The sequence below is a fragment of the Microcebus murinus genome, chromosome 19 (assembly GCF_040939455.1).
Source record: "Microcebus murinus isolate Inina chromosome 19, M.murinus_Inina_mat1.0, whole genome shotgun sequence".
NCBI lineage: Eukaryota > Metazoa > Chordata > Mammalia > Primates > Cheirogaleidae > Microcebus > Microcebus murinus.
In genome coordinates this window covers 29,097,712-29,116,522 of record NC_134122.1, presented here as the reverse complement: position 1 = coordinate 29,116,522, position 18,811 = coordinate 29,097,712, and the positions used below count along the sequence as shown (strand labels likewise).

Genomic DNA, 18,811 nt, shown 5'->3' with positions numbered 1-18,811 from the left:
GCTTCTGATGAAAGGGGCGAGACTAGCATATGATCGCGTCTCCCTTTGGCCACTAGTGACTTTTTCCTTGAAATCTTTAACTTTTTGAAGTGCTTTCCCACCTTAACTGCAGTTTTGTGAGATGCGCAGCGTGTTACCACTTTTAGAAATCAGAGATGGAGAAAGTCCTATAAAAAAAAGAAGGTTGGATGACTTGTCAGTTACTTTTTTTTTTTTTTTTGAGACAGGGTCTCACTTTGTTGCCCAGGCTAGAGTGAGTGCCGTGGCGTCAGCCTGGCTCACAGCAACCTCAAACTCCTGGGCTCCAGCAGTCCTCCTGCCTCAGCCTCCCAAGTAGCTGGGACTACAGGCATGCGCCACCATGCCCGGCTAATTTTTTTCTATATATATTAGTTGGCCAATTAATTTCTTTCTATTTATAGTAGAGACGGGGTCTTGCTCTTGCTCAGGCTGGTTTCGAACTACTGACCTCGAGCAATCCGCCCGCCTCGGCCTCCCGGAGTGCTAGGATTACAGGCGTGAGCCACCGCGCTCTGCTCGGCCTGTCAGTTACTTTTTGAGGCCTGGAATTCTGTTTCCTGTTTCTCCTCTCTTTAACCCTTGATGTGGCTGTGTGTGAGAGTGCAAGAAAATGATCCTCCAACTTATTACATTAACACATCCAATGGGAGCGGTTTACCAGGTTATGTATGAAGTTAACACCCTAGAAAGTACAAAAAATGGAATAAGATAAGTGAGCGATGAACTTGGGAGCTGGTGGGGGAGAGCATGAGAGCTGGGCCTCCCCTGGAGGGAGAAGGTCCAGCAGACCTCAGGAGACCTCAGCATTCGCTCCATCTGAGAATACTTTGCAGTTACTAAATGGCTTTGTGTATAACTTTCCTGGCTCCCTACAGGGTAGATCTGCAGGTGTTTTGATCTTACTTTATGAGTGGCACAGGGAGCCCTGCGGGAGTTAAGAGCCTGGGCCACCAGCTTATTAGCATCAGGGGCAGCACCCCACCCGCTCGCTCGTGTCCCAGGTCCATGCTTCCCTTTTCCTCCCACCCACCTGGGTTAGCAGGGGGTGCAGAGCCTCATGTGTGCATGTGTTCGGGTACACACGGTGTACTTGGAAGTCTTTTCCCTGCTGCCCGGCGGGGGCCTTGCTACCTGCCAGCCAGGGACATAACAGCTGGTCATTGTAGGCTGAGGGGCCCTGGCACTCAGGAGACGAGGCTGCTCAGGGACTCCACGCAGTGTCGGAAGACAGAGACGTCTTGGCCCAGCTCCGCTCCTTTCAGCCTCTCAGCTTCTGTCTCTTGGTGTCTCTTCCAGTTCCCAGACTTCTCGGTTTCCGATTTCCTCTGTCAGTTTCTCAGATGCAGTCCTGGCAAGCCGCTCCTACTCATCTAGCAGTCGGAATCAGAGAGGGGGGATTCCATTGAGGGTGTGGCCCCTGGAGCAGAGGGACTTCGGGGCGCTGGGGACTCCTAGACTGAGAAGAGAGGTGCTCGGGAGGGTGGGGCCATAACTAAGGTGGCAACCGCCCTCCCTCCACCTAAACCCGAGACACCCCCACTCCCAGTCCCGCTCCCCAGCCGGACCAGGCGGAGTCTCGCTGGCAGGACTCGAGGCCCCTCAGCTGCTCCCTCCAGCAGGGCCTCGCCGCCCGAGGTACCTACCCCACTGCCCCACCCCCGCCGTCAGCCCCCAGCTGGACGCGAGTCCGCTCCAGATCCGTCCCGGGTTTCCCCCGCGTCGCTGGGGTCTCCGCCCCTCGGAGCCGCCGGCTGGGTCGCGCCGGAGGGAAGCCGCGGGAACCTCTTGCGCTGCCCGGCCCTGAACCGCTGGGCGCCCGGGCCCGCGTAGCGAACTGAGCTGCGACGCTGGCCCCAGGCTGGCGTTCGAAGTCCGAGTCGGGACCCGACGGCGCAGCCTGGGCCCCGCACATCCTCCTCCTTTGACTATCCGGGCTCCAAAGGGACCCCCATCTCCGCACCGCTCGCTGTCTGCGCCAGCTCCGCCTCTCAGCATCCCGGCCTGGCTCGGGCTCCGGCTCCGGCTCCGGAGAGGTAGGGATAGGGAGGCCCGCAGGGCCCGGGGACGGGGGCCGGCGTGCTCTTCAGCAGCGGTATGGGGGCAGCAGGAGACCGCCCCCACACACACACACCAGGGGGAGAGAGCGGCTGCGCCCCCTGCTGCCCGACCCTTCGCGTCCGCGTCGGGTGACCTAGATTACTGAGACCGAGACTTCACTCCAGGTGTCCAGAGGCGCTTTCCTGTCATCCCTCCCCTCCACCTCTGTCGCCATTTCGCTCGCACCTGTCCCTAGGATCCGGTGCCCAGGGTCACCCTTGCAAAGTAGACAGGTTCCTACGGAATCTCCACCCGCCTGCTGCCCTCCAATCCTCCACTCCAGGAATGGGGCGGAGGGAAGACCCTCACCAGGAAAGACCCTCCTGTAAAGCCCCCCTCCTCCACCATGTGGCCCTCTGGACTACCCGCCTTCCCTGATCTCTAGGCCATCTTCCTCGGTCCCAGCCTGTGCTCCTGGGGCCTTCCAGTCCGCTCCACTTGCTCTCGTCTCCCCTGTCGCTGTTTTCGAGGTGTTCTCTTCCAGCCTCTTTGCTGACTTTCTCCTCCCCGTGACCCCTTTTCTCCCCCCCCCCCCAGCCAGGAAAAAGGCGTGCGTGATGCTGCTTTCTATTTATGGTCCCCCTGGGGAGGGGTGCGCTATAGGATTTTTTTGGCATCTGCTGGGCCCGGAGTCACGAGGTGTCATGTCTGTGATTCGGTGTCTGTGCCTCCGCCCGCTCCCCTCACTCATCTCCTGCGGCTCCGCATCTCCCTGTCGCCTTTGTCTCCTTTCAGCCTCTGTTCCTGTCCCTTTCGCTCTCATCTTCGGGCGCTTTGTGTAGCTGCCTTCTTTGTCTCCGCCTCTCCGCGTCCCTACTCCCTTCCCTCCCTCTCCTCACTCTCCTCCCTCCCTGGGTTCCGAGAAGCCTCCGGCCTCAAGGGCGTCAATATCTCAGGTGTGTGGGGTGCGGTGGGAGCGTGGCGGGGGTGGGGGCTCCCAGCATGCCCAGCTATGCCTCTGATCACCCCCTCCCTAGAGTGATCATTCATATTTATGAGATTAAAAGAATGGTCCCAAGGATGTAGGGATACAGATGGGGAGGGAAATGCTATCCCTCTTGCTGGAGCTTGGTCCAGAAGATGCCTGAACTACATCTCCCACAGTGCTCTGGAGGCTTGGGGCTGCCTCTACCTCTGCCTAGACACCTATGGGAGTTAGAGTTCCACGAAGCCAGTCTGGAGGGTGGGAAATGGCCACAGCATGCAGAGAGAGTTGAGGGGCAGCCCACAGCTTCGGTTAGCCTGGAACCCCAGCCTACTTTGTTCCCATTGCTCACTTCCTCCAAGGCTTAAGGACCTTGGAACCTCTTTTGTGACCTCCAAAAAGGAAGAGGGTTAGAGGGAGTGCCTAGGAAGAAAAGATGGGGGATGAATTGGAAAATTCTTCCTTCTTCCCTGTGATCCTGGGAACTTCCTGCCCCCCTCCCCATCCTCCAACCATAAACAACCTTATCTGAGATGTAGAAATACTATTTGGAAATAATCTCCCCATCCTGAAAGCAAGGGAGAGAAACTGGAGCCTAATGGCTTGAATTGGTTCCAGTCTACAGGTTGCTCACACTTTGTCCATCCTCTCTGGGGGCAGTGGAGTATTGCTAGAGTCACCAGTGAACCACCAGATTTTATTTTCCCAGGACCTATGAACAGCTGGTTCAGATCGCCTGGAGGTGCAGTGGGAGCCAGGAGCTAACCTGCTCATCTCTAGGGCCCCTTGTCCTCAGGACCTGCTGCAAGGAGCCTGGTACCTGGGCTGGACTGAGGGTTGGGGTCCGTGTAGTTCTGAGTGTTCGCATAGGGATTCCTGACAGTGTGGGCCAGGCAGTGGGGGTTCCCCAGCAGTCCCATCTCTGGTCCTGTGTCAGCTTAGCCCACCCAGGACGTTTGACTCATATTAAGGACCCAGTAAGTCCTCTCCTTGCTCTACATAGAGGCTGGATTTGAAGACCCAGTTACACTAAAAGGAAGTCTTCCCCACTGGCCTGGAAGCCAGGAAACTACTTTTAGCCTGGCTCTGTCCAAGCTGAGTAACCTTGGGGAAGGTTTTCAACCTCCCAGAGCCTCAGTTTCCTTACTGTGAAAGGAATGGGTTGAACCTGGTGGTGTCTGGTGGCCCCAGCAGGGGCTTTAAAATCTTTTGAGCCTGGCTTTCCCTCCTCTCTGCTGTTGTATCTCACCTGGATTTAGCTGGGAGAGCCTTAGGTGTTGAAATCAGATTAGAAAGAGTCAGAAAAGAAAGAGGGAGGTGGAACTGTTGTTTTGAAGCTTTGTTTGTATAGCAGGCATGCTGTATTTATGCAAGCTATGGTTATGGCATGGAAGCTGAAACCATTCGCAAACCACTCCTTGGTGCCACTGCCGGTCAACCTTCCCCAAACTTAAGTCAAGTTTTTGTAAAACAAAATGAAACAAATAAACAAACACAATTTCAGCCAAACCCAGTATTGCCCTTACAGAGTAGTTGGTCTATGTGCCCCTGGGATGTTGGTTAATGAGGCTTAATGTAGGTTATGTGAGGTGAGCCTCAAAATTGACTGAAATCAAGAGGAGTGGGCTGTGATTGGTTCATTTGGTTGGTCTGGCAGAGACAGATCTGGCAATAGGAGTTTTCAGGACTTAGGATTTGGGGTCTTCTCTTTGGTTTTGCTAGAGCTCCAACAGAGCCCTTTTGAAAATTATCTTGGAGTGGAGCCCAAATCCCCCTATGGGGAACGCAGGGAATAAACTCCAGCAAGAGAAAGAAGGGGTTTGGATTGGCCTGGAAATAGTTTGACATTTTCTAATGGAGCTGTCCATCTGCCCACTCCCTTTGCTTATATTTGCATATGTATGTCAGGAGGTTGGGGGTAAACTGAGGCAGTAGTCTGAGGAGATTTGGGGTCTACATCTCACTCCCTTTGCCCTGGGTTGATACCTGGCAGTGGCAGGAAAGCAAGGAGTGGGGAGGAGTATTGAATCTTCTGTTCTTCCCTGGGGAACCCTCCTGCAGGCAGAGTGGAAAGTGGGAGTTTCTTTCTCATGTTGTCCTTGCAGAGATCTTAGAGAGGTGATGGGGCCCTTGAAGGAGTTTCCCTCAATTTTTTACCACCCCAAGGGCCTTCTGTCCTTTGGGTGCTGGTTGTCGGCTGGGCATAGAGGAGATCTGGGGCTAGTCCCTGGGGAGCTCACTGGGGCGCCTGAGTTTGTGACTGGTGGGGGTAGAGCAGGCAGGGTTGGGATTTCTGGGAGCTGGTGGGAAGAGGGTGGAGCTGGGAGACCTCCACTTCCAGGGTCTGTGTGGAGAGCAGGAAAGAAAGGGTGTTTGTGCAGGGAGGGGTTGTTGGCACTGCTTCTGTGTAGGAAGCCAGATGTGCGAACAAGGGGCTCTGATCCAGCTGCTGGGTTCTCTCTTTTCTGCAGGGTAATGAAGCTGGATGCCGGCAGTGGCGCTGCCATCGCAGAGGTCCCTAAGCCTGAAACGGAGGCTGCACCAGATGCAAAGCCGAGCTCCGAGACCCGGCCACAGGCCAAGTCCAGAGGGCTTGAGGCTGAGGCCGAGCCTCTGCGGGCCAACTCAGGGCCTGAGGTCAAGGGTGAGTCCTTAGGAGGCAAGCCCAGGTCAGAACCAGGGCCTGAGGCGGAGGCCGAGCCATTGGACTTCGTGGTGGCCACAGAACGGGAGTTTGAGGAGGTGTTGGCCATTTCGGGGGGCATCTACGGTGGCCTCGACTACCTTCCCAGCCGCTACCACAGCTGGCTGCAGGATCCCGACCGCACGGTGGTGCTGGCCAAGCGCAACGGAGGAGTGGTGAGCTGGGGGCGGGCCCAGATGAAAAGGGGAAGCCACGTTCGGGTGCGTGGATCTTAGGGAGCCGAGGGGGCGGGCCTCTCCCCAGGCATCTTCCAGCTGCTGAGGAAATAGAGGCTGCTTTGGGACCACAGTATAGGGGTACGGATCCAGGGGCTAGGACAGTGAGAGGGGTGACTGCGAACGCGGAGGACCTGGAGGAACTGGTGAGAGCTTCGAAGTCTGAGTATCCATTCGAGGAGTTTCTGGGGGCAAGAGCACAAAAAAAAGGGGAGCAGGCAAGAGGGGGTAGGCTAGAGGTGGCAGCAGCTAGACTGGGACGACTGGGACCTGGGAGCAGACAGAACTCGCACCAAGAGCATCTGGAAGCCGGGAGCCGGGGGAGCGCAGCGTGGGGCTGAGAAGGAGCTAAGAAGTAGCGCAGCTGCAGGTGCCAGGGGGCGTGGCAATGTTCTGGGGGTGGAGCCAAGGAAAGGGGCGTGGCGAGCGGTCAGGAACTTGTTGCAAGCGGAGCTGGAGCGTCTCACGAGGTGGAAGAGGCCCCGGCGAATGACTGTTCTGCCGGCTCTGGAATCCGAGCCCCAAGTGCTGAGGAGAGTTCCCCGGGCCGCCGCAGGCCTGGCCTGGCGCCCAGGCGGTGACGACGGAGTGCTCAGCGTGTGGGAAGAGGCGAGCCCCGAGAGCCGGCAGCCCTGGCAGGGGCGGAGGCGGGGAGGAGCGGGCCCCCTAACGGCCTCGGTCCGCAGATCGCACTGGAGTCGGTGAACGTGATCGACGCTGGGGAGACGGCGCTGGTGGAGGGGCTGCGCGTGGCGCCCTGGGAGCGTGGCAAGGGCGTGGCCGGGCTGCTGCAGCGCTTCTGCTCGCAGCTGGTCAAGCGACAGCACCCGGGGGTCAAGGTGGCACGACTCACCCGAGACGACCAGCTGGGCCCCCGGGAGCTGAAGAAATACCGCCTAATCACCAAGCAGGTGAGAAGGTCAAAGTGGCTCGGAGGACTAGACCTGTCCGCTGGGGCATACGGGCGGCCCTCCCCATGCCCACCCGCACACTGGCTTGCTTCTCTCCTGGCTCTACGGAGTGGAGCGGCCCATGAGCCTTGCCCTGGGACTCCCAGTCATACCCAGACCCTTTTGCCCAGGGAAAGTCACACTCCTGACTCCCAGCCTGAAACCCTCATTCCTTATATCCCAACTTCTGTGACCCTGCCTATGATCCTGCCTTTCTTCAGGTACCCAAGCATGTTAATCTGAGCCATTGTCTTCCCTTCCCCTCACTGTCATTACCCCGGAGACCCAGGGACCCACACCCCTTCCCTGGCTACGCCACGCTGATCCCACCTCTCCTTGGGGATCCAGATATTTGGAGTCCTTGCCCTTGTTGCCCCACTGCTACGCTCGAAACCCAGACTTTTTCATACCCCACTTGGCCCGGCCCCTCGCTGTCGGTTCTCCTGAAGGGCCAGCCCTCTCGCTCGCCCTGGGCTCACTCGTGCCCCCCGCAGGGCATCCTTTTGGTCCGATTCAACACGTCCGCGCTACTGGCTGGGCTGGGCGCGCGGCTGGCAGCGCTACGGACCTCCGGTACCTTCTCGCCACTGCCCACCGAGGCTGTGTCCGAGGCAGGCGGCGACGTGGCACGCCTCTTGCTATCGCCCTCCGTCCAGCGCGACGTGCTTCCGGGTGGGACCATCATCCAGGACTGGCAGCCCTACCGGCCAAGCGAGAGCAACCTGCGCCTGCTGGCGTCCAAGGGCCTGGAGTGGCGCGTGGACAGCCGCGCGCGCCCCCGCGTGCTCACGCTGTGCACGCGCCCCTTCCCCATCCCGCATGGCGGCGACGGCACTTGGCGCTACCTCAACATCGACGCCTTTGGCAGCGACGGCGCGCAGGTGCAGAGCCAGCTGCTGTGGCACCTGCAGCGCCAGGCCCCGCGCCTCGCCGGTCTCAACGTCATGTGCCAGCTCTTCCTGGCGCCCCAGCTGTGGTCACAGCTGGCTGATTTCTGCCAAGTCGGCCTGGGGCTAGAGCTGGTCAAGGGTTACACTGAACAGTACCTGCTGGAGGCCGACATCTGAGGCCTCAGGGCGGAGATAGGCTGCACTTTAGAACCGCCCTCTCGCGCTGATCCTGAGTCAGCCCCGCCCCTGCCATTTCAAAGCTCCGCCCCCTTAGAAGTCAGCTCAGATTCCTACCCACCTTGCCCTTTCTCCTCACCTCTGCCATCTTGCCTCTCGTGTCCCCAAATGCCCTGACATGGAACGCTAGATTTGGGGGAGCCCCCTGGGCTGCTATTATCCACCCTTTCCGCTTTCAAAGAACTGGTCCCTTCGCAGACTTCAGAGTCCTACCCAGTCATTGCTCCGGCCTGAAATGAACCCGCCCTTCCTGCCTCCTCGTGGATGGAAGCGAGCAGAAGGGTGTGCCCCGCCCGATCTGTGTTTCTTTCCTTTCTCCTGCCCTTTCCAAAGCCCTCAGAGCCGGCCCTGCGTTCTTCTCACTGTCCCCTCAGCCTCAGGTGCCTCTAGATCAGTGTCCTCTTCCCACTTCTCTCTGTCCCCTATCCTCCTCCCTGGAGCTCCCTGACTCTTAACTCCTCAGTGCCCATTTTCCTGTCCCTCGGTCCCCCTTCGCTGTGACCTCCTCATCGCTGACCTAGTGTGCGATGTGGAGAGACGCCACGTAAGGGAAATGTGTTTATAATGCTCCCCCATTCGGCTCCCTGTCTACCTTGGTGAGGCACTTTCCTGAGCCTGCCCCTCTGTCCGGGGTTTCCTCCAACTTTGCATGCCCTTGCAGTTTCGCCAGGCTCCTCCCGCAGGTCCCCAACTCACCAGGGGGCTGGAGAGTTTGGTGCAGTGGAGGGCGGGTCCCTCAGCCTGGCATGGGGGCTGTCTCCTGGTTCCAACCAGGCTGCCTTCTAGTGAGACTGGAACGCTACCTCCCAGTATTTCTGGACACCGCTCCCTTCTTCTGGATCATTTATGCTTCTTGGACTTTGAGAGTCTTCTATTTAAATGCAAGTAGTAACAGCTGCATTTGCACAGCGCTGTCTCCTACACCAGATCCCCACATCCAAGGCAGAGGGAGGAAACAGGCTCAGAAAGATCAAAGTGACTTCTAAGTCACTCACAGTAGCTGGGAATCTCCCAGGGAGAGAACCCAGATGGCCCAAGCCCAGAGATTGCCCCAGAACCTCACTCTGTGTGATGGTGTTAGCTTGAACACTGGACAAGGGACAATTGACAGGCAAATGTTGACAGCCAGGGTTTGCTGGGGATGGAATCCAAGCTGTGGGCAGGGGAGGGCCCAGGATGGGGAAGGTGGGCAAAGGGGACAGCTACTGCTTGACTACTTTCCCCAGCTGCAGTTTTTCTGTCGTGCTGCTCTGCTTTGGCTGCCTCCTGCGCCTGGCCATGCTGCCACCCTTCTCACTGCCACCAAGGCTGTAAGGCAATAAAATGAACCTTTTGCCCACCCTTTGTGTTTGTTTCAGTTCTTCTCAGTGGGGAGGGATGAGACACATTATCTTCCCCTTTTCCCAAGCAGCCTGTATTAAAGAGGATCTCTAAGCCCTGTGGCAATGGGGCTAATGACTTCCTGAGTGTGGGGGGGGTAGTTGCTGGGGAGGGCTGCTGGCTGTTGTGCGCCCCCACCCCCACCCCTGCCGAGCAAGGGAAGAAGCGGCTGCTCAGAACCGAGGCGAGCAGCTGCGCGGCGCCCTGACTAGCCTGGGCCCTCGCTTTCCCCCGGGCCCGGTAGTCGGCTGCCACCCAAATTCTGTGGGTTCTTCTCCCAAGTTCCTCTTGGCATCCAGGACCAGCTTCCTTCAGCCCCAGGATCCAGGCATCTAACTCCCAGCTCTGGACTCACCGGTGGCCAGCCGCGCGCCTCGCTCTCCCCATTTCTGGGTGGGCAACGCGTGCTGGAGGGAGGAGGTGGAGGGAGGAGGTGGAGGGAGCCTGGGCACCGCCCCCCCCTCCCCGCCTGGGAGCCAAGCTCTGGAGCGGCGGAGACTGCGATCCCGAAAAGTAGCACGCGGGGGCGCCAGGCCGTGTGCGGACGCGGGCGAGGCAGCGCAAGGTGGTTTTCGTCCGTGTGAGTGTGTCCATGGGCGTCTTTGTGTGTCTACGTCTCTGTACATGTGTGTACGAGTCAGGGGGTTTCTGGGAGGTATGTATTCGGGACAATGTTTCTGGAGTACCCCAGAATGAGGTACCCCAAGTGGCTTTTTGGTGAGGGCAATGCTTGATGTTACTACGTACGTGTGGATGGGGAGGCAGGTGACTTGTGTATATTGTCGCGTGTGCACAGTGCAGCCTGTGAGTCCCTGAAGCCACGTCTTGAATTTCTAAAGTCAAACGTTTTGACTTTAGAGGGTTAAAGTGAGAGGGTTTTGACCCCTTCCCACTAAAAGGACTGAGAACTTTCAGTGCAAATCTCCATTGCCCTGGATGCATCTTCAGCATAGGTCTTGACTGCTAGGCTAGGTGTGACATTGTGTTTGTGTAAGTGGGTGTGTCTCGGAATCTCAGCGAACTCTGTATGACAGTGTGTTGTGTGTGTGGCAAGCGAATGTTCAAGGGGCTGGTTCAAGATTATGGAAGTGCATAATTTCCTTTCTCTTACTAGTTTGTGGATACCACCTTCATGGTGTGTGTGTCTGTGTGTGTGTGTGTGTGTGTGTGCGCGCGCGCGCGGACTTGTGCTTGTGTCTCAGTCTCCAGTGGCTGTCTCTCTTTGTGTCTCTCCCCATCTCTGTCTCTCCCTCTCTCTCTTTGCCTTTCTTGGTGACTCATCTCTGCAGCGTTGCCCTCCTCCGGCTCTCTGGGTCTCCCCTCCCCCATTCAGGAGTGGGTGGGGGTCTGAGGGAATGGGGCCCCAGACTAAAAATCAGGGTGAGCACCCCCTTCCCATCACTCATCATTCCAGACCCTCCAGTGTGGCCCCCAGCCCTCTCCCCATCCCTGTCCCAGGAGTCCACACCCCTAGGGTGGGTAGCAGGTAGGACAATGTGTTCTAAATGGGTCCATTTTCAGGGGGCCTTTAGCTCCTTCCTTCAATGCAAAGTAGGTACCCCTGCCCATCTTACAAAGTACCCTCTCCCTGCCTGTCCCCCTATGGCTGACGCAATGAAAGGCTGCAGAGGTGAGTCACCAGTTGGGGGGAGGGGGAGGAGAAGAGGGGGAGGGTGAGCTTCGGGACCCCAAGCCCCTGCCCCCTCTTTCTCTCCCAGCTCTTCTCAAGGAAAAGACTCAGTGCTCTGCCCCCTCCCCTGGTTTTCCAGATCCTCAGCCAGGATCACTACTCTGCTGGACCCCATCTTCCCCTCCTACCCTCTTAGAGAGCATGGGCGGTTCAGAAACAAAGACAGAGAGAGATGAATTCATACAAACAACTCAGAGCAAATGCCAGGAATCCCCTCCAGGTCCCCATCTCAGCTCTGCCTTTTCCAGCTTTTTCTACATTTATCTTTCTTTCCTGCCATCTCCCTCCTCTCCCCATCCCAGGAACCTGTCCGTAGTCCAGCCCTTTTCCAGAAGCCCCAGAGGCAGCAGCGTACGAAGGGCACAGTTCATGCCCAGTAGGTAGGGGTGTGTGTGTGTGTGTGTGTGAATGAGCTGACCAAGGTAGGGAACTGGGATGGAGAGAGGTAGAAAGAGACCATGCAGACATGAGGGGTCAAGACCCAGACTGTGGAATCCCCAAGCCTATTGCCTTTGGCGCTTCATGCTTCCACCTGCCCCCACCCAACCATAGGATATCTGAGGCTCTTGGGATGTCAATTTCTGAGAAGCCCCCTGAGCTTCTGAGCTTAAGTGAAGGGAAGGAAGGATGGGGAGTTGGGGGGAAATGGAGGAATGGGGAACACTCTGAAAGCAACGGGCAGGGACCCAGAAATTGTGGGCTGCAGCCGAGTGGCTTGGACTCTGAGGCTTTACTGCGCATAGATCTAGAAATGAAGGTGAATCGGGGGAGGGGCAAGAAAGATCAAAGCACAGGGAAGTCCATATACCCACCAACGTTTACCAACGTATAGACATGGAGGGATCCAGAGAAATGCACAAAGTCACACACACACACACACACACACGATTGTGTACCACCAAGCCAGACACATGTTTCAGACACCAACAGAGTGCACCTATCTGGTGCTAGGTGCACTCAAAGACTTGCAACTGTATAGGTATACAGGCATTCAGAAGAGATGGGAACCCACACACAGACACCTGGAAACAAGCAAAAACACAGACGCACAGATTGCAAGAGAAGATCAAATATTTAAATTGGAAGCACTGCCATGCCCATATACTCTCGATCTGATTAAATACATAATTGGTCAATCTCGATACACACAAAAACACATATACACACTCATGTACATGCATACACAGTTGCGTGCATGCACATACACACACACACAGAGGCAAATACACAAACAATTTCTCTAGGTGTCTGTCTCCCCTCATCTTGCACTTGGTCTCTAATCCCCAGCAGCCTCTCAGTCAGACCCCCTAGGCTCCCTCTTTCCCCCTTCCTTCTCTCTCTGGTGGCTTCCCCTCCCCCTCTCCAGATGTCTGAGCCATCTCTCTCTGATTCATCCTCCTCGAGAAGGTAACGTGACCCCCTCCCCACCCCATTGCTCTCTGTAACCAGGCTGGGAAGATGAAGAGGAGATGGGGAGGGAAAGAGGAAGGAGGGGAGCCCGGAGGGGCGAGGGGAGACCCTGGAGAGTTGCTTGCGAGTGTGGGGGGAAAATGAGGCACTGCCTCAGGGTCTCCTGTCCCTTCTTTTCCTTCCTTTCTTTGGAATCTCCAGTCACCTTGGTTCTCAGTGTTTTGTTTTTTTTCATCCTTTAGTCTGCTCCTTCTACCTGTTCCAGATTCCTTCTTTCCTTCCCCCTTCCCTGTCCCCATCTCTTCTCTATTTCCTTTCTCTCTACTCCTCCCCACCTCTTTCCCCGCAGAGCTGATGGGCTTTCTTCTGGGAAAGTCGAGCCACTGATGGAAGCGAGAAACCACTGCTGGTTATAGAGGGAAAGCACGTGAGTGTGTGAGTGTGTGTGTGTGTGTGTGGAGGCGGGGCGGGGGGTGGTGGTGGTAAGAATGAGGGTCAGTGCGAGGAAGAGATGAGGAGGGGGGCGAGGATTGTCTCTGAAGGAGTCTTTGAGCCCCTGACAGCCCTGATCCTGCTTTCCAGAATCTCCGGGCACGGGTGCCCTGTGTGCGCCCATGGGCACCCCTGTGTCCGCAGTTCTTGTGTGTCTGGCATGTGTCATTGTCACTCCCCCCTTTCCCTGCCCACGCCCCCGCACCGCTCTCTGCCTGCACTGCAGCCCCCTCCAGCCTCCATCCTTCCCCCGCTTCATTCCTGCAGTGGCTGCTCCCCGTGCCACCCTCCCTTCTCCCCTGCCCCCTCCCCATTTCCGTCCTCCCCCCTCCCCCCGCCCACGGCTGGTCTCCCTTCACCGGACCGACTCGCTGATGGATTCTCTTTGCGCAATCTGTGCGTCATCTCCCCCCACCCCCGGAACCTCTAGCTGTCCAAGCCCCCAGCCCCAACCCCTGTGGCAGGAGATACGGTCGAAGGGTCTGGTGGCAGAGAGGGGCTATCTCTGACACGGTCCCTCACATCGCGTTCAAACCTTCCCTTTAAGGAGTGGAGAGGGCTGGACTTGAGTCACCCCCCCACCTGCGCAACCCCCTCCCCACCTGGTCTGGTCTCGCCCTCCAAACGTCCTTGGAGGGTGGGGGAAGCGGCGGGAGGGAAAGAAACTAGAGGAGGGTGGGGAGAGGTGGGCTGAAAAGGAGCACAGCGGGGACCCCGACATACGCGGCAGTCAGTTGGACAGAAGGACAGACACACCTTTTTCTCCAGACACGCACCGGTCGTGAAAAGACACGACCTAGAGGCACACACATTCTCAATCTTTCCCCTTTCTCTTCCGACTCGGACTCTTTCCGATGGGATTGCCAAAATCGCAAGATCCACCCATCTGCCCCGGCTTGGGGCCACCACCCTGCGCCGCAGACCCGCGGACTGAGCCTGCAGGCGCGCAGATCGTTCCCTCTTCTCTCAGGTTCACGTCGTCCTTGGGCATGTTCCCTACCGACCACGGTCTCGGGGTGGGAGCCCGGCCCACTCCTCGGCTTTCGAATCCTCATCCTCCCCGTCCCCAGCATTGGTCTCCTAGTGGTGCCCAGTCAGACGTTGGGGGTGCCCCTATCCTATTCCGCTCAGTAACGCGGGCTCTCGCAGCTGCAAGTTGCTTTGTAACCCACCCTCCCGCTTTCCAGCGCCTCTGCATCCACCCTTCCATTCATTTTCCCATTCATTCATTCATCCTTTTCTCTTCATCCCTCCTGCATTCATTCATAGCCCCCCGCCCCGCCCGCCTCGGCATTTCATTCATTCCTTCCTTCATTCATTCATTCATTTCCCGGAGCTCGCCTAGCGCACACCCCTCGAGCCGAAGGCCCCAATGCGCAGGCGCCGGCAGGGAGAGGCGGGCACCCTCCAATCGCTGGACGTCCTCCCTCCACCGGGCGCCCGCCCGCTTCCCCATGAATGAACATTGACGTCAATGGGGCGGGGAGCGCCCACGTGACCTTGCGCGCTCCCCTTTATAAGGCGGTGGAGGCGCGGGCGCTGTCCAGCGTGCTGAAGCCGGAGCGAGCGAGCCGCTCGGAGCTGCGCCGACCCAGCTGAGCCCAGCCCACTGGACGCCAGACTGCGACCGTCGCTCATACCCCAGCCACCTCTCGGAGCCCAGGCGGACGCGTCCCGATCTTCCCCTGCCCCACCCCGCCCCGACCCTCCTCTCCAACTCCCGCATCGTGACACCAGCTGGTAAATACTCCGCTGTCCGTCCCTCAAACCCTCGGCAGCCGTGGGCGTGAGGGAGGGTTCTCTCCTCCTGGATGGGGGTGTTGAAAACACAGCGGGGAGCCCCCAGTAAGGGTCCTTGGTAAATGGGGGAGTCTCAGCTTTTCTCTTGCTGCTGAAGTCGCCCACGCACCATCCGGGAAGTCCTATGGGGAGGGAGCATAGATTTTTTTCCTCATCCTTGCTGCTTAGTACGTGGGCGATGGCAGTGAGATGGCTCAGGGAAGGGGGCGAGGAGGCACTGGGTGAGCAAGGGTTTCAGGCGTTCTTTTCCCATTTACACGACTCCAGAGATCGGCACAACATCTTCCTCCTGTGCTCCTAAACGTTCCACTTCTGGGTAAGGTTAGGGGATCAGGGAAGCCCTGGATTTCCTGCTTAAATGTGGGGGAGGGAATGTAGAATTAGAGAGCGGGTAATTCTTACAGAAATCTTCTTTCTTTGCCCCTTTCTCTTTTTCAGTCTCCGGCAGCCTCTTGGTCATGAAATCCCTCAGGTTGCCGATTTCCACCCTCTTCTGCTTCCTTCTACTGATCAAGGGGTTAGGAGCAGCGCCCCCGGGTCGCCCTGAGGCGCAGCCTCCTCCCCTCAGCTCTGAGCATAAAGAGCCAGTAGCTGAGGACGCAGTGCCCCGGCAAAAGGATGGCAGCGCCCTAGAGGTCCGAGCTGCTCGAAATTCCGAGCCGCAGGACGAGGGAGAGCTTTTCCAGGGCGTGGATCCCCGGGCGCTGGCCGCGGTGCTGCTGCAGGCACTCGACCGCCCAGCCTCGCCCCCCGCGCCAGGCGGCTCCCAGCAGGGGCCAGCGGAAGAAGCAGCTGAAGCTCTGCTGACAGAGACCGTGCGCAGCCAGACCCACAGCCTCCCGGCGCCAGAGACCAAGGAGCCTGCGGCTCCGCCTCGCCCTCAGACTCAGGAGAATGGGCCCGAGGCGGGCGACCCCTCCGAAGAGCTCGAGACACTAGCGTCTCTGCTCCAGGAACTGCGAGATTTCAGTCCAAGTAGCGCTAAGCGCCAGCAAGAGACAGCGGCAGCAGAGACGGAAACCCGCACGCACACGCTGACCCGAGTCAATCTGGAGAGCCCGGGGCCGGAGCGCGTGTGGCGCGCTTCCTGGGGAGAGTTCCAGGCGCGCGTCCCAGAGCGCGCGCCCCTGCCGCCCCCGGGCCCCTCGCAATTCCAGGCGCATATGCCTGAGAGCGGGCCCCTTCCCGAAACCCACCAGTTCGGGGATGGAGATACCTCCCCCAAAACACACCTAGGCGAGGCATTGGCACCTTTGTCCAAGGCGTACCAAGGCCTGGGTGCCCCCTTCCCCAAGGCGCGCCGGCCTGAGAGCTCACTCCTGGGCGGCTCTGAGGCGGGAGAGCGCCTTCTACAGCAAGGGCTGGCGCAGGTAGAGGCCGGGCGGCGGCAAGCGGAGGCCACGCGGCAGGCCGCGGCGCAGGAAGAGCGGCTGGCCGACCTCGCCTCCGACCTGCTGCTCCAGTATTTGATGCAGGGCGGGGCCCGGCTGCGCAGCCTAGGGGGTGGGGGGCTTCAGGAGGCGGCGGAGGAGCAAGAGAGCGAAAGGGAGGAGGAGGAGGCGGAGCAGGAGAGACGCGGCGGGGAGGAGAGGGTGGAGGAAGAGGATGAGGAGGCGGCAGAGGCAGAGGCGGAGGCGGAGGAGGCGGAGAGGGCGCGGCAGAACGCGCTACTCTTCGCGGAGGAGGAGGACGGGGAAGCCGGAGCCGAGGACAAGCGCTCCCAGGAGGAGACGCCGGGACACCAGCGGAAGGATGAGGGGGCACAGGAGGGCGGGGAGGAGGACGATGACGAGGAGATGGACCCGCAGACGATCGATAGCCTCATTGAGCTGTCCACCAAACTCCACCTGCCCGCTGACGACGTGGTCAGCATCATCGAGGAGGTGGAGGAGAAGCGGAAGCGGAAGAAGAACGCCCCTCCCGAGCCCGTACCGGCCCCCCGAGCCGCCCCTGCCCCTACCCACGTCCGCTCCCCGCAGTCCCCACCCCCGGTTCCCGCCCCTGCTCGAGACGAGCTGCCCGACTGGAACGAGGTGCTCCCGCCCTGGGATCGGGAGGAGGACGAGGTATTTCCCCCAGGGCCCTATCACCCTTTTCCAAACTATATCCGGCCTCGGACACTGCAGCCACCCTCAGCCTCTCGCCGCCGCCACTATCACCACGCCTTGCCACCTTCGCGCCACTATCCCGACCGGGAGGCCCAGGCGCGGCGCGCGCAGGAAGAGGCAGAGGCAGAGGAGCGCAGGCTGCAGGAGCAGGAGGAGCTGGAGAATTACATCGAGCACGTGCTGCTCCGGCGCCCGTGACCCGCCCCGGCCCCGCCCCCGCGCGCCCCCCGCGCGCGCCACTCCCCCCTCCGTGTCGTCCTCTCCCTTCTTGGTGTTTGCATGCGCCCTGGCCCCGCCCCTCGGCCACCACCCGGCCCCGCCTCCGCCCCGCCCCCGAGCTGTGCCGGGACCTGTCGGACCTCTTCCTGTGGCCCGAACTCCCAAAACTCACTCACCAGTGACTCGGGGCCAGCCCAGGCGGGCAGGTGGTTTGTGCGAGTTCCCTCCCCCTGAGGGACGGGACGGCCCCGTCCAAAACCGGAAAAAGCAGTTCCAGTTAATTGTGTGAAGTGTGTCTGTCTTCAGCCCTTGGGGCCTCCCAGAACCTCTCCACCCACTCCCAAGTCGCTGTGAATTTACCCCTCTTTCCTTTCTCTGTTGTAAATACCCCTCACGGAGGAAATAGTTTTGCTAAGAAATAAAAGTGACTATTTTATTAGGACTTTGTTCTCGGTTATTCACCCGTCCCCTTGGGCCTGTGTGGTCCTTCCCAAGGGGCGGTGAGGGAAGCGCCAGCCACAATACTCATCAGGGCTCCCTACCCCCAAACCAAAGCCAGGGCTGGTTGGGGAACCACTGAAACCGTATTTGGGGGCAGAGTATGGCTCACACCCATTAGGAAACTCTGGAAGTCCACTTCCAGCTTGGGGATGGTGGTAGTCAAAGGCATTGGTTCCCAGGGCTCGACAGAGAGCAGCAGAGTGGAATGTAACAGAGTCAGTTGTCTGGGATGAGCCCAGCAAGCTTCTGGTTCAAAGAAAATAACTTTGCACAGAAGGTGCCACAGCTCTGGGCACTCTGGAGTCTCTTCTTTCCTTGATGCCAGGGCTGCTTAGACACCTCTCCTTAACTCCTCCCTGACTTCCATGGTCCTAGGCTCCCCATAAGAAATGTGGGGAACAGGGGGTGGCAGCCACAGAGAAACCCTAATTCTCCCCATTTCTTAGCCCTTTTCTAATCCTAGATACCCTTGAACTTCTGATTATCCTTCCCAAATGAAACCAAGCCAGGCAAATGAAATCTCCTACAAAGAAATCTTAAGGGAAGTGGACCCATGTCCCTAGGAGTTGTTCCTCTCTCAGCAAAGGCATTGAGTATGAAAATCTGTTTGGTGTGAGGTGGCCACATAACATACCGGACACCTAGATTTGAATTACAGATAAATAACAGATAGGCTGGGAGGCCAGATAAATAACAGATAGGCTGGGAGGCCAAGGTGTGGGGATCGCTCAAGGTCAGGAGTTTGAAACCAGACTGAGCAAGAACAAGACTCTGTCTCTACTAGAAATAGAAAGAAATTAATTGGCCAACTAAAAATATATAGAAAAAAATAGCCGAGCATGGTGGCACATGCCTGTAGTCCCAGCTACTCGGGAGGCTGAGGCAGGAGGATTGCTTGAGCCCAGGAGTTTGAGGTTACTGTGAGCTAGGCTGACACCACAGCACTCTAGCCTGGGCAACAGAGACTGTTTCGAGAAAAAAAACACACACACATCAGATAGGTTGTTAGAATTAAGTGTGTCCCAAACATTGCTTGGGACACAGTTCTCCGGCTCCCAAAGTTATTTGTTTTTTATCTGAAATTCAAATTTAGCTGAGTCATCTATTGTTGTTCTTCCCAGGTCTGGCAACTGTAAATTCCTAGTTCAGAGCAAGAAGCTAATGGGCAGTGA

At 58.2% G+C, this 18,811-nt stretch overlaps 2 protein-coding genes across 4 annotated transcripts; both read left to right on the top strand.

The window, feature by feature from the left end:
• The first annotated feature begins 1,723 nt into the window (after nt 1–1,723).
• NAT16 (N-acetyltransferase 16 (putative)) lies at nt 1,724–9,396 on the top strand. Of its 2 annotated transcripts, none has more exons than XM_075995354.1 (4): nt 1,724–2,054; nt 5,515–5,902; nt 6,649–6,873; nt 7,407–9,396. In XM_075995354.1, exons 2-4 carry the CDS (start codon nt 5,519–5,521, stop codon nt 7,977–7,979), a joined length of 1,182 nt encoding a protein of 393 aa, XP_075851469.1. In that variant the 5' UTR covers nt 1,724–2,054; nt 5,515–5,518; the 3' UTR covers nt 7,980–9,396. The 2 variants fall into 2 exon arrangements, with proteins under 2 accessions (XP_075851469.1, XP_075851470.1); XM_075995355.1 differs by lacking the exon at nt 1,724–2,054 and adding an exon at nt 2,732–3,014.
• A 5,160-nt stretch (nt 9,397–14,556) lies between these two features.
• VGF (VGF nerve growth factor inducible) lies at nt 14,557–17,580 on the top strand. 2 transcript variants are annotated; one of them, XM_012759273.2, is made up of 2 exons: nt 14,557–14,751; nt 15,250–17,580. In XM_012759273.2, the coding sequence occupies exon 2, from the start codon at nt 15,270–15,272 to the stop codon at nt 17,115–17,117; it is 1,848 nt and encodes a 615-aa protein (XP_012614727.1). In that variant the 5' UTR covers nt 14,557–14,751; nt 15,250–15,269; the 3' UTR covers nt 17,118–17,580. The 2 variants fall into 2 exon arrangements, with proteins under 2 accessions (XP_012614727.1, XP_075851465.1); XM_075995350.1 differs by lacking the exon at nt 14,557–14,751 and adding an exon at nt 14,985–15,127 and having other exon boundaries at nt 15,250–17,117.
• The last annotated feature ends 1,231 nt before the right edge of the window (nt 17,581–18,811 follow it).

What these genes read in the sequence shown, in the direction of transcription:
- NAT16 (XM_075995354.1), top strand. Translation starts at nt 5,519, where the DNA reads ATGAAGCTGGATGCCGGCAGTGGCGCTGCCATCGCAGAGGTCCCTAAG. An exon ending in CCAAGCGCAACGGAGGAGTG is followed by an intron (nt 5,903 to 6,648) that starts GTGAGCTGGGGG and finishes CTCGGTCCGCAG; the next exon opens with ATCGCACTGGAGTCGGTGAA. An exon ending in ACCGCCTAATCACCAAGCAG is followed by an intron (nt 6,874 to 7,406) that starts GTGAGAAGGTCA and finishes TGCCCCCCGCAG; the next exon opens with GGCATCCTTTTGGTCCGATT.
- VGF (XM_012759273.2), top strand. Translation starts at nt 15,270, where the DNA reads ATGAAATCCCTCAGGTTGCCGATTTCCACCCTCTTCTGCTTCCTTCTA.